The 17,823-nt window shown below is 44.2% G+C and overlaps 1 protein-coding gene across 1 annotated transcript in view; it reads left to right on the top strand.

Moving 5' to 3' along the window:
- Window positions 1-17,823, top strand: part of LOC109884984 (exostosin-1a-like) — a 94,605-nt gene that overhangs the window by 60,962 nt on the left and 15,820 nt on the right. Inside the window, exons 3-6 of the mRNA XM_031820985.1 lie at window positions 7,770-7,863; window positions 14,785-14,892; window positions 15,747-15,866; window positions 16,301-16,433. Of these exons, the coding sequence (XP_031676845.1) occupies window positions 7,770-7,863; window positions 14,785-14,892; window positions 15,747-15,866; window positions 16,301-16,433 (455 nt within the window). The remainder of the gene's footprint in view (window positions 1-7,769; window positions 7,864-14,784; window positions 14,893-15,746; window positions 15,867-16,300; window positions 16,434-17,823) is intronic.

Consider the following 17,823-nt stretch of genomic DNA (forward strand, 5'->3'; position numbering starts at 1 on the left):
CTGTATGGGTTTATAGTGCCTTTGTCTGCTGTCTAATAGACTCTTCTCTGTCTGCTGTCTAATAGACTCTTCTCTGTCTACTGTCTAATAGACTCTTCTTTGTCTACTGTCTAATAGACTCTTCTCTGTCTGCTGTCTAATAGACTCTTCTCTGTCTACTGTCTAATAGACTCTTCTCTGTCTAATAGACTCTTCTGTCTGCTGTCTAATAGACTCTTCTCTGTCTACTGTCTAATAGACTCTGCTGTCTAATAGACTCTTCTCTGTGCGCTGTCTAATAGACTCTTCTCTGTCTGCTGTCTAATAGACTCTGCTGTCTAATAGACTCTTCTCTGTCTGCTGTCTAATAGACTCTCCTCTGTCTGCTGTCTAATAGACTCTTCTCTGTCTACTGTCTAATAGACTCTTCTCTGTCTACGGTCTAATAGACTCTTCTCTGTCTTACAGACTCTTCTCTGTCTGCTGTCTAATAGACTCTTCTTTGTCTACTGTCTAATAGACTCTTCTCTGTCTACTGTCTAATAGACTCTTCTCTGTCTGCTGTCTAATAGACTTCTCTGTCTACTGTCTAATAGACTCTTCTCTGTCTAATAGACTCTTCTCTGTCTGCTGTCTAATAGACCCCCTCTCTGTCTGCTGTCTAATAGACTCTTCTTTGCCTGCTGTCTGTAATAGTCTCTGTGTTGACTTCAGTCTCCTCTACCCCCTCCTCTCCCACAGCATTTGATCTCTGTGTTGACTTCAGTCTCCTCCACCCCCTCCTCTCCCACAGCGTTTGGAGAAAAGGAGCTTCACTCTGTAATTGTTAACCAGAAGCGTCTGAACATTTGTTGTTCTGTTAATATACGGCTTCTACATCGCTTGACTCCCACTCACAGGTCCTGATAGACAGAAGGGCTACTTCCTGACTGGTCCTAATAGACAGAAGGGCTACTTCCTGACTGGTCCTAATAGACAGAAGGGCTACTTCCTGACTGGTCCTGATAGACAGAAGGGCTACTTCCTGACTGGTCCTGATAGACAGAAGGGCTACTTCCTGACTGGTCCTGATAGACAGAAGGGCTACTTCCTGACTGGTCCTGATAGACAGAAGGGCTACTTCCTGAGGGGAGCTGAGATGAGACTGTCTGCTATGACTTGGAGTTGGGTTTGGTGTTTATATTTCCCTCCCAAGTGATTCTGCATCACTCATCCTGAGACTTTTATTTTTCTCTCCAGAGAGATTTTTTTAAAAAATAGAGTTTAGAAACACAAAGTAAAAACAAAATGAATGACTCTCTGAACTCTTGAGGTGGAGACGGGCTCGTTGGTGCTTTTATGAGTGCAGATTTAGCTTTACTCTAATGCATTTTTAAATCCATACTCCTTTATCTTTTCTATCCCAGGTGGGCGTTTCGCTCTTGTGTTTACCCAGGAAGAGATTTAACCTGGATTACTTCCAGTACTGATCTGTAACATTGGAATCACAATGTGCTATCTACTCTTCCTGTGTTATCTTGGGACTTCCTGTATCAGTGTTATCTCTCTTCTGTTAGCTGAGTCTTGTTAGCTGAGTCGTGTTAGCTGACTCGTGTTTGCTGAGTCGTGTTAGCTGAGTCGTGTTTGCTGAGTCGTGTTTGCTGAGTCGTGTTTGCTGACTCGTGTTTGCTGTCTCGTGTTTGCTGTCTCGTGTTTGCTGTCTCGTGTTTGCTGTCTCGTGTTTGCTGACTCGTGTTTGCTGACTCGTGTTTGCTGACTCGTGTTTGCTGACTCGTGTTTGCTGTCTCGTGTTTGCTGTCTCGTGTTTGCTGTCTCGTGTTTGCTGACTCGTGTTTGCTGACTCGTGCTTGCTGAGTCGTGTTTGCTGAGTCGTGTTTGCTGTCCAATCCATGACAGATTGTTGAATAAATGTCAGGTACACAACACGGTTTATGGTCTGAACATTTACCTTGCTGTGAAGTCCGCTGGAAGAGGGCGTCTGGATGACAGCACTTCTTTCCAAACTGACTGGTGGTCAGGAAAAACCAACCGTTGTGGCCATTTTGATTGCAACATTTGGTTGAGTTTAAACCTCTTGTGAACATTGCAGTGTAAACCACAATCACTCTATAACCACCCTGTCATTAGGAGAACAGAGACTCTATAACCACCCTGTCATTAGGAGAACAGAGACTCTATAACCACCCTGTCATTAGGAGAACAGAGACTCTATAACCACCCTGTCATTAGAATAGACTCTATAACCACCCTGTCATTAGAATAGATTCTATAACCACCCTGTCATTAGAACAGAGACTCTATAACCACCCTGCCATTAGAACAGAGACTCTATAACCACCCTGTCATTAGGAGAACAGAGACTCTATAACCACCCTGTCATTAGGAGAACAGAGACTCTATAACCACCCTGTCATTAGGAGAACAGAGACTCTATAACCACCCTGTCATTAGAACAGAGACTCTATAACCACCCTGTCATTAGGAGAACAGAGACTCTATAACCACCCTGTCATTAGGAGAACAGAGACTCTATAACCACCCTGTCATTAGAATAGACTCTATAACCACCCTGTCATTAGAATAGACTCTATAACCACCCTGTCATTAGAACAGAGACTCTATAACCACCCTGTCATTAGAACAGAGACTCTATAACCACCCTGTCATTAGGAGAACAGAGACTCTATAACCACCCTGTCATTAGAACAGAGACTCTATAACCACCCTGTCATTAGGAGAACAGACTCTATAACCACCCTGTCATTAGAACAGAGACTCTATAACCACCCTGTCATTAGGAGAACAGAGACTCTATAACCACCCTGTCATTAGAACAGAGACTCTATAACCACCCTGTCATTAGAACAGAGACTCTATAACCACCCTGTCATTAGGAGAACAGAGACTCTATAACCACCCTGTCATTAGGAGAACAGAGACTCTATAACCACCCTGTCATTAGGAGAACAGAGACTCTATAACCACCCTGTCATTAGGAGAACAGAGACTCTATAACCACCCTGTCATTAGGAGAACAGAGACTCTATAACCACCCTGCCATTAGGAGAACAGAGACTCTATAACCACCCTGTCATTAGGAGAACAGAGACTCTATAACCACCCTGTCATTAGGACAGAGACTCTATAACCACCCTGTCATTAGAACAGAGACTCTATAACCACCCTGCCATTAGGAGAAGAGACTCTATAACCACCCTGTCATTAGGAGAACAGAGACTCTATAACCACCCTGTCATTAGGAGAACAGAGACTCTATAACCACCCTGTCATTAGGAGAACAAAGACTCTATAACCACCCTGTCATTAGAACAGCACCCCATATCCTTCCCCTGGAGACTAGGCCTAACTCCTTCAGAGACAATGCGATGTGTTATCAGTCTTGTATGATAAATAAGTATTTTCAGAGACGACTCTATGATTTATTTGGGGGGGTGACTGGTTGACATCCTGCTGACAGTCTATTGCCAGTTTCTCTGCATGGAAGAAGATATTTTACCATTGGATGAACAGAGCATGTCATTTGATGTGACTCTGGGAATTCTGTCTGTGAATTTATTCAGATGGGAAAACAAAAATCAATATTGTGCATCAGAGGTGGCAGCTGGTGGGTTGTTCGTTTCCGTCTTTACACGAAAAACATCTCAGGTGGTGAACGCATGTGCTTCAATGTACATTTTTAAGGACATTCGCTCGATTCGCACGGGTTATTATGCCTTCTAATGAAAGTTTTTACTTTTCAGATCCAGACACTGAGCTATAGATCCAGACACTGAGCTATAGGTCCAGACACTGAGCTATAGATCCAGACACTGAGCTATAGGTCCAGACACTGAGCTATAGATCCAGACACTGAGCTATAGATCCAGACACTGAGCTATAGATCCAGACACTGAGCTATAGGTCCAGACACTGAGCTATAGATCCAGACACTGAGCTATAGATCCAGACACTGAGCTATAGATCCAGACACTGAGCTATAGATCCAGACACTGAGCTATAGATCCAGACACTGAGCTATAGGTTGACACTGAGCTATAGATCCAGACACTGAGCTATAGATCCAGACACTGAGCTATAGATCCAGACACTGAGCTATAGGTTGACACTGAGCTATAGATCCAGACACTGAGCTATAGATCCAGACACTGAGCTATAGGTTCAGACACTGAGCTATAGGTTGACACTGAGCTATAGGTTGACACTGAGCTATAGGTTGACACTGAGCTATAGGTCCAGACACTGAGCTATAGGTTCAGACACTGATGACGTACGTATGGCCTCATCTATACATTACCGTTCTCATGAGGATGTGTATATGGACTCATCTATACATTACCGTTCTCTTGATGACGTACGTATGGCCTCATCTATACATTACCGTTCTCATGAGGATGTGTATATGGCCTCATCTATACATTACCGTTCTCATGAGGATGTGTATATGGCCTCATCTATACATTACCGTTCTCATGAGGATGTGTATATGGACTCATCTATACATTACCGTTCTCTTGATGACGTACGTATGGCCTCATCTATACATTACCGTTCTCATGAGGATGTGTATATGGCCTCATCTATACATTACCGTTCTCATGAGGATGTGTATATGGCCTCATCTATACATTACCCTGCGTCAGACCAGATGTCACCATGTGTCTATGGAACAGGATAGGTGGGGACGTACTGTGCATGTAGTCCTCATGTTGATGGTAGACGTCTGATCTGTTAGAGCCACAGTGAAGGACAACACGCAGCTGGTTCTAGAACCATCTATCCCTGACAGCTCAGTTAGCAGTGATGGTTCATACGGACGCCGCCATGTTCTGCCATGAGTGCGATGTGATAAACAGCATGGGATTCTCCCTGCCAGGGGCCAGGAATGACTTCCTGTTTCATGTATCTGCTCTGTACGTTGGTCTAGCTCTCTCTTGGCTTGACTTAGAGATCTCCGGGCTAGGTACGGCTTCATCAGGGTCCAATTACACGATAATTATCACTGTACAGGTTCTCCCACATCTGTCAAACGTCTCTCTCATGCTTCCCGTAGTTTCGTCTCATCTGATTTATGGGGAAGATGATTCAACTCAGACTCATCGTGTGAACAAACTAACAGGATGTTTCTAAGGCAACTAGTAAACACAACAGGCTAGCTAGATAAACAGGATGTTGTTGGGCTGTGTGAACATAACTGTGTTGTTACTACACGACTGGGAAGACATCTCTGTACTAGTCTATCAGCTTACTGGGTTCCAAGACTAGAACTCATCTATCAGCTTACTGGGTTCCAAGACTAGAACTCATCAATCTATTAGCTTACTGGGTTCCAAGACTAGAACTCAATCTATCAGTTTACTGGGTTCCAAGACTAGAACTCATCAATCTATCAGCTTACTGGGTTCCAAGACTAGAACTCATCAATCTATCAGCTTACTGGGTTCATACACGAGAACTCATCAATCTATCATCTTACTGGGTTCCAAGATGAGAACTCATCAATCTACCAGCTTACTGGGTTCCAAGACTAGAACTCAATCTATCAGCTTACTGGGTTCCAAGACTAGAACTCATCAATCTATCAGCTTACTGGGTTCCAAGACTAGAACTCATCAATCTATCAGCTTACTGGGTTCCAAGACTAGAACTCAATCTATCAGCTTGCTGGGTTCCAAGACGAGAACTCATCAATCTATAAGTTTACTGGGTTCATACACGAGAACTCATCAATCTATCATCTTACTGGGTTCCAAGATGAGAACTCATCAATCTATCAGCTTACTGGGTTCCAAGACTAGAACTCAATCTATCAGCTTACTGGGTTCCAAGACTAGAACTCATCAATCTATCAGCTTACTGGGTTCCAAGACTAGAACTCATCAATCTATCAGCTTACTGGGTTCCAAGACTAGAACTCAATCTATCAGCTTGCTGGGTTCCAAGACGAGAACTCATCAATCTATCAGCTTACTGGGTTCCAAGACGAGAACTCATCAATCTATAAGTTTACTGGGTTCATACACGAGAACTCATCAATCTATCATCTTACTGGGTTCCAAGATGAGAACTCATCAATCTATCAGCTTAATGGGTTCCAAGACGAGAACTCATTAATCTATCAGCTTACTGGGTTCCAAGACTAGAACTCATCAATCTATCAGCTTACTGGGTTCCAAGACTAGAACTCATCTATCCATCAGCTTACTGGGTTCCAAGACTAAAACTCATCAATCAATCTATCTATCAGTTTACTGGGTTCCAAGACGAGAACTCATCAATCTATCAGCTTACTGGGTTCCAAGACTAGAACTCATCAATCGATCAGCTTACTGTCACGTTCTGACCTTAGTTCCTTTGGTCAGGACGTGAGTTGGGTGGGCAGTCTGTTTGTTTTTCTATGTTGGTTTTTGAGTTCGGCCTAGTATGGTTCTCAATCAGGCAGCTGTCAATTGTTTTCCCTGAATGAGAATCATACTTAGGGTAGGCTGGGTTTCAGTTTTGGGTTATGGGTGTTTGTCTTCCGTGTCAGTGTTTGTGATGCTGCACACTGGCTACGGCATCTCAAAATGGACAAACAGTACTATTGGCAGTTTTTTTTCTCGTTTTTCAAGCGAATGTCTTTTCAGGGAGTATGGGAGCACACTAGTTTGGTTCGCCTAGACGACTTTATTCTGGATGCCAGCCGAACTGAAGCCTTTAGTAACCTCTAGGTCGTTCACTGTGTAATCAGCTCTTATCCTGTCGTAGCTCAAAGCTAACCCAGATAGAGACATGTAAACCCTCTCTGTCCAGCCCTGGATGCTAGGAGATCTCCCCAGCTATAACCCTGTCTACATCTGTCTGTTCCTCCATTCCTCTGTGGTCCTTTGTGGCTCAGTTTGTAAGAGCTTGGTGTTAACAACGCCAAAGTCTTGGTTTCAGTTCCTGCTGGGGCCAATCTATGCACTCACTGTTGTGAAGTCACTGTTGATAAGTCACTGTTGATAAGTCACTGTTGATAAGTCACGTTAAGTCACTGTTGATAAGTCACGTTAAGTCACTGTTGATAAGTCACTGTTGATAAGTCACTGTTGATAAGTTACTGTTTTGAAGTCACTGTTTTGAAGTCACTGTTGTGAAGTCACTGTCGTGAAGTCACTGTTGATAAGTCACGTTAAGTCACTGTTGATAAGTCACTGTTGATAAGTTAATGTCGTGAAGTCGCTGTCGTTAAGTCGGTGTTGTGAAGTCGGTGTTGTGAAGTCGGTGTCGTGAAGTCACTGTCGATAAGTCACTGTCGATAAGTCACTGTCGATAAGTCACTGTCGATAAGTCACTGTCGATAAGTCACTGTCGATAAGTCACTGTTGATAAGTCACTGTCGATAAGTCACTGTCGATAAGTCACTGTTGATAAGTCACTGTCGATAAGTCACTGTCGATAAGTCACTGTCGATAAGTCACTGTCGATAAGTCACTGTCGATAAGTCACTGTCGATAAGTCACTGTCGATAAGTCACTGTCGATAAGTCACTGTCGATAAGTCACTGTCGATAAGTCACTGTCGATAAGTCACTGTCGATAAGTCACTGTCGATAAGTCACTGTCGATAAGTCACTGTCGATAAGTCACTGTCGATAAGTCACTGTTGATAAGTCACTGTTGATAAGTCACTGTTGATACGTCACTGTTGATACGTCACTGTTGATAAGTCACTGTTGATAAGTCACTGTTGATACGTGTCTACTGAATGCCAGATCATATTAATGTGTGACCCGTCTCTTCTGTCTTCAGACATGATTACAGAGAGATGCTTCACAACTCTACCTTCTGTCTGGTTCCCAGAGGACGACGCCTGGGATCCTTCCGCTTCCTGGAAGCACTGCAGGTACCAACACACACACACCATGTACACACACACACACCATGTACACACACCATGCACACACACACACACCATGCACACACACACCATGCACACACACACACACACACCATGTACACACACACACACCATGTACACACACACACACCATGCACACACACACACACCATGTACACACACACACACCATGTACACACACACACAACATGCACACACACACACACCATGCACACACACACACACACCATGCACACACACACCATGCACACACACACACCATGCACACACACACCATGTACACACACACCATGCACACACACACACACACACCATGTACACACACACACACCATGTACACACACACCATGTACACACACACACACCATGTACACACACACACACCATGTACACACACACACACACACACCATGTACACACACACACCATGTACACACACACACCATGTACACACACACACCATGTACACACACACACACACCATGCACACACACACACCATGTACACACACACACACACCATGTACACACACACACACCATGTACACACACCATGTTCACACATAAACACAATGCACACACACACACCATGTACACACACACACCATGCACACACACACACACACACACACACACACCATGTACACACACACACACACACCAGGTACACACACACACACACACACACACACACACACCATGCACACACACACACCACGTACCCACACACACACACACACCATGTACACACACACACACACCATGTACATACACACACACACACCATGTACACACACACCACGTACACACACACACACCATGTACACACACACACCATGCACACACACACACCATGCACACACACACACACACCATGCACACACACACACACACACCATGCACACACACACACACACCATGCACACACACACACATGCACACACACACACATGCACACACACACACACACACACACACACTCACCATGTACACACTCACCATGTACACACACACCACGTACACACACACACACACACCACGTACACACACACACCATGTACACACACACACACACACCATGTACACACACACACACACACACACACCACGTACACACACACACACACACCATGTACACACACACTATGTACACACACACACCACATACACACACACCACGTACACACACACCACGTACACACACATACACACTACGTACACACACACACCACGTACACACACACCATGTACACACACACACCACGTACACACACACACACACACACCATGTACACACACACACCATGTACACACACACACACCATGTACACACACACACACACACACACACACACACACACACACCACGTACACACACACACCATGTACACACACACACCATGTACACACACACCACATATATACACACACACACACACCACAAAAAACACACACCACATACACACACATGTACACACCCATCTACTGTCACCATCTACTCTCTCCATATAGATCACCATCTACTGTTCCCATATATATCACCATCTACTGTCCCCATATAGATCACCATCTACTGTCCCCATATAGATCACCATCTACTGTCCCCATATAGATCACCATCTAGTGTCCCCATATAGATCACCATCTACTGTCCCCATATAGATCACCATCTACTGTCTCCATTTAGATCACCATCTACTGTCCCCATATAGATCACCATCTACTGTCCCCATATAGATCACCATCTACTGTCCCCATATAGATCACCATCTACTGTCCCCATATAGATCACCATCTACTGTCCCCATATAGATCACCATCTACTGTCCCCATATAGATCACCATCTACTGTCCCCATCTACTGTCCCCATATAGATCACCATCTACTGTCCCCATCTACTGTCCCCATATAGATCACCATCTACTGTCCCCATATAGATCACCATCTACTGTCCCCATATAGATCACCATCTACTGTCCCCATCTACTGTCCCCATATAGATCACCATCTACTGTCCCCATATAGATCACCATCTACTGTTCCCATATAGATCACCATCTACTGTCCCCATCTACTGTCCCCATATAGATCACCATCTACTGTCCCCATATAGATCACCATCTACTGTCCCCATATAGATCACCATCTACTGTCCCCATATAGATCACCATCTACTGTCCCCATATAGATCACCATCTACTGTCCCCATATAGATCACCATCTACTGTCCCCATATAGATCACCATCTACTGTCCCCATATAGATCACCATCTACTGTCCCCATATAGATCACCATCTACTGTCCCCATATAGATCACCATCTACTGTCCCCATATAGATCACCATCTACTGTCTCCATTTAGATCACCATCTACTGTCTCCATTTAGATCACCATCTACTGTCCCCATATAGATCACCATCTACTGTCCCCATATAGATCACCATCTACTGTCCCCATATAGATCACCATCTACTGTCCCCATATAGATCACCATCTACTGTCCCCATCTACTGTCCCCATATAGATCACCATCTACTGTCCCCATCTACTGTCCCCATATAGATCACCATCTACTGTTCCCATATAGATCACCATCTACTGTCCCCATATAGATCACCATCTACTGTCCCCATATAGATCACCATCTACTGTCCCCATATAGATCACCATCTACTGTCCCCATATAGATCACCATCTACTGTCCCCATATACATCACCATCTACTGTCCCCATCTACTGTCCCCATATAGATCACCATCTACTGTCCCCATATAGATCACCATCTACTGTTCCCATATAGATCACCATCTACTGTCCCCATATAGATCACCATCTACTGTCCCCATATAGATCACCATCTACTGTCCCCATATAGATCACCATCTACTGTCCCCATATACATCACCATCTACTGTCCCCATATAGATCACCATCTACTGTCCCCATATAGATCACCATCTACTGTCCCCATATAGATTACAATCTACTGTCCCCATCTACTGTCCCCATATAGATCACAATCTACTGTCCCCATATAGATCACCATCTACTGTCCCCATATAGATCACCATCTACTGTCCCCATATAGATCACCATCTACTGTCCCCATCTACTGTCCCCATCTAGTGTCCCCATATACAGTACCAGTCAAATGTTTGGACACATCTACTCATTTAAGGGCTTTACTGTTTTCTACATTGTAGAATAATAGTGAAGACATCAAAACTATGAAATAACACATATGGAATCATGTAGTAACCAAAAAAAGTGTGAAACAAATTTTATTTGCCTTGATGACAGCTTTGCACACTCTTGGCATTCTCTCAACCAGCTTCATGTCACCTGGAATGCATTTCACTTAACAGGTGTGCCTGGTTCAAAGTTCATTTGTGGAATTTCCTTCCTTCTTAAAGTGTTTGAGCCAATCAGTTGTGTTGTGACAAGGTAGGGGTGGTATACAGAAGACAGCTCTATTTGGTAAAAGACCAAGTCCATATTATGGCAAGAACAGCTTAAATAAGCAAAGAGAAACGACAGTCCATCGTTACTTAAGACACACATGTCAGTCTACCCAGAGAATTTCAAGAACTTTGAAAGTTTCTTCAAGTGTAGTCGCAACAAACCATCAAGCGCTATGATGAAACTGGTTCTCATGAGGACCGCCTCAGGAAATGAAGAACCAGACCAAGAAGGAGAGTGATGGAGTGCTGCATCAGATGACCTGGCCTCCACAATCATGGAGCCTCTATTTGGACACAGAGACAGTGGAGCACAGAGAGTGACACACACACACACACACACACACACGCACACACACACACGCACGCGTGCGCACGCAAACAAACACATTTGTATACACATTTACACATTCTAATAGGCTCAAATGAAACATTTACCATTTTACTTTAGTCACAATAACAACAACAATTTTAGTCGTTGGCAGTGGAATTAATTAGGCTATTTTAATGACTAGAGTTCACAGGTAATGTCTTGCTGTGCGGTGCGTGAATAAAATGGTCTATCTGCTATTACAGCTGAAAGGAGGGAGAAAGATCTGCTGAAGAAACAGACGGCCAGATGGCACAGCGTGTTTTAAATCCCCAAACCACTGATCACATGACCGGGATGATTTCTTTGTTGTTCTGCTGACAATAATTTGCATTATTAGATGGTTCGGCAGGAAGGCAGGGACTGCATTAGTGTCATTAGCATTATTAGATGGTTCGGCAGGCAGGCAGGGACTACATTAGTGTCATTAGTACTGACATCAGGGACAGGGACACGCTGCTTTGACTTCCACTTGTCCTCATGCAACTAGACACAATACTAGTGGTGTCCTGTCCTGTCCTCATGGAACCAGACACAATACTAGTGGTGTCCTGTCCTCATGGAACCAGACACAATACTAGTGGTGTCCTGTCCTGTCCTCATGGAACCAGACACAATACTAGTGGTGTCCTGTCCTCATGGAACCAGACACAATACTAGTGGTGTCCTGTCCTCATGGAACCAGACACAATACTAGTGGTGTCCTGTCCTCATGGAACCAGACACAATACTAGTGGTGTCCTGTCCTCATGGAACCAGACACAATACTAGTGGTGTCCTGTCCTCATGGAACCAGACACAATACTAGTGGTGTCCTGTCCTCATGGAACCAGACACAATACTAGTGGTGTCCTGTCCTCATGGAACCAGACACAATACTAGTGGTGTCCTGTCCTGTCCTCATGGAACCAGACACAATACTAGTGGTGTCCTGTCCTCATGGAACCAGACACAATACTAGTGGTGTCCTGTCCTCATGGAACCAGACAATACTAGTGGTGTCCTGTCCTCATGGAACTAGACACAATACTAGTGGTGTCCTGTCCTCATGGAACCAGACAATACTAGTGGTGTCCTGTCCTCATGGAACTAGACACAATACTAGTGGTGTCCTGTCCTGTCCTCATGGAACTAGACACAATACTAGTGATGTCCTGTCCTCATGGAACCAGACACAATACTAGTGGTGTCCTGTCCTCATGGAACCAGACACAATACTAGTGGTGTCCTGTCCTGTCCTCATGGAACCAGACACAATACTAGTGGTGTCCTGTCCTGTCCTCATGGAACCAGACACAATACTAGTGGTGTCCTGTCCTGTCCTCATGGAACCAGACACAATACTAGTGGTGTCCTGTCCTGTCCTCATGGAACCAGACACAATACTAGTGGTGTCAGGGACAGGGACACGCTGCTTTGACTTCCACTTGTCCTCATGCAACTAGACACAATACTAGTGGTGTCCTGTCCTGTCATCATGGAACCAGACACAATACTAGTGGTGTCCTGTCCTCATGGAACCAGACACAATACTAGTGGTGTCCTGTCCTGTCCTCATGGAACCAGACACAATACTAGTGGTGTCCTGTCCTCATGGAACCAGACACAATACTAGTGGTGTCCTGTCCTCATGGAACCAGACACAATACTAGTGGTGTCCTGTCCTCATGGAACCAGACACAATACTAGTGGTGTCCTGTCCTCATGGAACCAGACACAATACTAGTGGTGTCCTGTCCTCATGGAACCAGACACAATACTAGTGGTGTCCTGTCCTCATGGAACCAGACACAATACTAGTGCTGTCCTGTCCTCATGGAACCAGACACAATACTAGTGGTGTCCTGTCCTGTCCTCATGGAACCAGACACAATACTAGTGGTGTCCTGTCCTCATGGAACCAGACACAATACTAGTGGTGTCCTGTCCTCATGGAACCAGACAATACTAGTGGTGTCCTGTCCTCATGGAACTAGACACAATACTAGTGGTGTCCTGTCCTCATGGAACCAGACAATACTAGTGGTGTCCTGTCCTCATGGAACTAGACACAATACTAGTGGTGTCCTGTCCTGTCCTCATGGAACTAGACACAATACTAGTGATGTCCTGTCCTCATGGAACCAGACACAATACTAGTGGTGTCCTGTCCTCATGGAACCAGACACAATACTAGTGGTGTCCTGTCCTGTCCTCATGGAACCAGACACAATACTAGTGGTGTCCTGTCCTGTCCTCATGGAACCAGACACAATACTAGTGGTGTCCTGTCCTGTCCCCATGGAACCAGACACAATACTAGTGGTGTCCTGCCCTCATGGAACCAGACACAATACTAGTGGTGTCCTGTCCTCATGGAACCAGACACAATACTAGTGGTGTCCTGTCCTCATGGAACCAGACACAATACTAGTGGTGTCCTGTCCTCATGGAACCAGACACAATACTAGTGGTGTCCTGTCCTGTCCTCATGGAACCAGACACAATACTAGTGATGTCCTGTCCTCATGGAACCAGACACAATACTAGTGGTGTCCTGTCCTCATGGAACCAGACACAATACTAGTGGTGTCCTGTCCTGTCCTCATGGAACCAGACACAATACTAGTGGTGTCCTGTCCTCATGGAACCAGACACAATACTAGTGGTGTCCTGTCCTGTCCCCATGGAACCAGACACAATACTAGTGGTGTCCTGTCCTGTCCTCATGGAACTAGACACAATACTAGTGGTGTCCTGTCCTCATAGAACCAGACACAATACTAGTGGTGTCCTGTCCTCATGGAACCAGACACAATACTAGTGATATCCTGTCCTCATTGTGTTAAAGAATAGTGTTGACACAATACTAGTGGTGTCCTGTCCTCATAGAACCAGACACAATACTAGTGATATCCTGTCCTCATTGTGTTAGAGAATAGTGTTGACACAAGCACCATAATACACTATTAGACCCACCGTAGCCATCGGTAGTATGTGGCTCTGTCATAACAGTGTCATGTTACCAAGGATAGTAACTCCTCCAGTCCCAGTCACTGTATCGTCATTGCTGTGTTACCTGTGTGTCGGCCTGCAGGCTGCCTGTGTACCTGTGATACTCAGTAACGGCTGGGAGATGCCCTTCTCGGAGATCATCCACTGGAACACAGCAGCTGTGATCGGGGACGAACGACTGCTACTTCAGGTGACGTAGATATTTTTAACCCTGTGTTCACCAGGTAACGCTAAGTCGGCTGAGAGACAACACATTCTTTAAAAAAATGTTTTTATATATTTGTGATCAGTTCCACCAGTATGTTAGAATGGTCTATTTAACTGAATGGTCTATTTAACTGAATGGTCTATTTAACTGAATGGTCCATTTGACTGAATGGTCTATTTAACTGAATGGTCCATTTGACTGAATGGTCTATTTGACTGAATGGTCTATTTAACTGAATGGTCTATTTAACTGAATGGTCTATTTAACTGAATGGTCTATTTAACTGAATGGTCTATTTAACTGAATGGTCTATTTAACTGAATGGTCTATTAGACTGAATGGTCCATTTGACTGAATGGTCTGTTTAACTGAATGGTCTATTTAACTGAATGGTCTATTTAACTGAATGGTCCATTTAACTGAATGGTCTATTTAACTGAATGGTCTATTTAACTGAATGGTCCATTTGACTGAATGGTCCATTTGACTGAATGGTCTATTTAACTGAATGGTCTATTTAACTGAATGGTCTATTTGACTGAATGGTCCATTTGACTGAATGGTCCATTTGACTGAATGGTCCATTTGACTGAATGGTCCATTTGACTGAATGGTCCATTTGACTGAATGGTCCATTTGACTGAATGGTCCATTTGACTGAATAGCCCGTTTGACTGAATGGTCTATTTAACTGAATGGTCTATTTGACTGAATGGTCTATTTGACTGAATGGTCTATTTGACTGAATGGTCTGTTTAACATGTCCGGTGTCTCTGACTGTTTGATTGACAGATCATGTCACTGTATTCGTTCTGACTGTAGTTCTGTTGTTCCAGATTCCGTCTACGGTGCGTTCCATTCACCAGGACAACATCTTGTCTCTCAGACAGCAGACCCAGTTCCTGTGGGAGGCCTACTTCTCTTCTGTAGAGAGGATAGTACTCACAACACTAGAGGTAAGAGGACCGTATACTGCTACTACTACTACTACTACTACTACTACTACTACTGCTATTACTACTACTGCTATTACTATTACTACTGCTACTATTACTACTACAACTACTGCTAGTGCTACTGCTGCTACTGCTACTACTACTACTACAACTATTACTACTACTACTATTACTACTACTACTACTACTACTACTGCTACTACTACTACTAGTACTACCACTACTACTACTACTAGTACTACCACTACTACTACTACCACTTCTAGTACTACTACTACTAGTAGTAGTAACAGGTGTTTGTCAGAGAGCTACTCAGAAACCTTCTTGGACGTAGCTCTGCTTGGGTGCCTCTTGAGGGTTCAGGTAATCCTCGACCAGTGAATTGTCTCATTATTACTGTTGTTGATTTGACTCTGTTTCTCTCCCTGCACCAGATCATCCATGACCGGGTGCTCCAGCAAGCAGCCCGTAGTAACCTGATGTGGAACAGTCTTCCCGGAGGTCTCTACTCCCTGCCTCAGTACTCCTCATACCTGGGGGACTTCCCTTTCCACTATGCCAAGCTAGGTGAGTCCTGCCACGATCTTCAGATAGATCTCAAATGCGCATCAAAGTTCATCCATGTGGATGGTCATGAATTTGGTTCTCCGGGCATTACGACAGGGGTACCGCAAGGTTCTATTTTAGGCCCTGTTCAGTTCACCATTTAAACCTCCTATCTGGTAGACTTCCCCGTTCGCCAAAGCCAGGTGAGTCCTACTGTAACAGAACTTGTGGTGTTGTACCACGAGCATCTACATGCTCCCACTTGTATTGCTTAGATCTTCCACAACGCCAAGATACATGTCGGTGAGTCTTGTAACCATCTGTTAAAGAGAACCCAGAACGTTAACACGGATGGTTGTAAATCTGGTTTCCAGGACATTACAAAAGAGTGTACCACAAGGTTCTATTTTAGGCACAGTCCTTTTACCATTTCTATAAATGACATTGGTAAAATGGGAGAGAAATGTAGATTCATCTGTATTTAATTTTATTTTGTATTTATTTATTTAATTTCATTTATTTAACCAGGTAGGCCAGTTGAGAACACCTTTATTTAACCAGGTAGGCCAGTTGAGAACACCTTTATTTAACCAGGTAGGCCAGTTGAGAACAAGTTCTCATTTACAACTGCCACCTGGCCAAGATAAAGCAAAGCAGTGCGACAAAAACAACAACACAGAGTTACACATGGAGTAAACAACAACAGAGTTACACATGGAGTAAACAACAACACAGAGTTACACATGGAGTAAAAAACAACAGAGTTACACATGGAGTAAACAACAACAACAGAGTTACACATGGAGTAAACAACAACACAAAGTTACACATGGAGTAAACAACAACACAGTCAATTACACTGATTGTTGATGACACTGTTCTACATTCATGTGCTCCCTTATACAGATGCATATCACATCCGTTAGCAATATTATGTGTTCGTTGTATACAGTGGGAAGTCACATATCAGCCTACTACCATACACTTGTGGAATAATCTCCAAAGGTCTCTCAAAAGTGGATGATTTGGTGTCCGAGGGTAATTCAGATGGCTGGATGAGGTCCTTCAAAGTGGATGATTTGGTGTCCAGTCTAATTCAGACGGCTGGATGAGGACCTTCAAAGTGGATGATTTGGTGTCCGAGGGTAATTCAGATGGCTGGATGAGGTCCTTCAAAGTGGATGATTTGGTGTCCAGGGTAATTCGTGAAACAAAACTCTAACCTTCATCTTGGGAGGTCGTTATGTTAACCCGGTGACTGACGCAATCGTTGATACCGTCCCCCCCCCCCCCAAATAAAATTTGGCGCCAGATGAAACTACGACTGGAGCTCATCGAGCGCCCGCTGTCACACAGCCTTATTTATGTGTGTATAGAAACAGCTACTCTTTTCTCTCTCAGTCCCTGATGA

This window comes from Oncorhynchus kisutch, unplaced genomic scaffold (genome assembly GCF_002021735.2).
Source record: "Oncorhynchus kisutch isolate 150728-3 unplaced genomic scaffold, Okis_V2 scaffold3809, whole genome shotgun sequence".
NCBI classification, from domain to species: domain Eukaryota; kingdom Metazoa; phylum Chordata; class Actinopteri; order Salmoniformes; family Salmonidae; genus Oncorhynchus; species Oncorhynchus kisutch.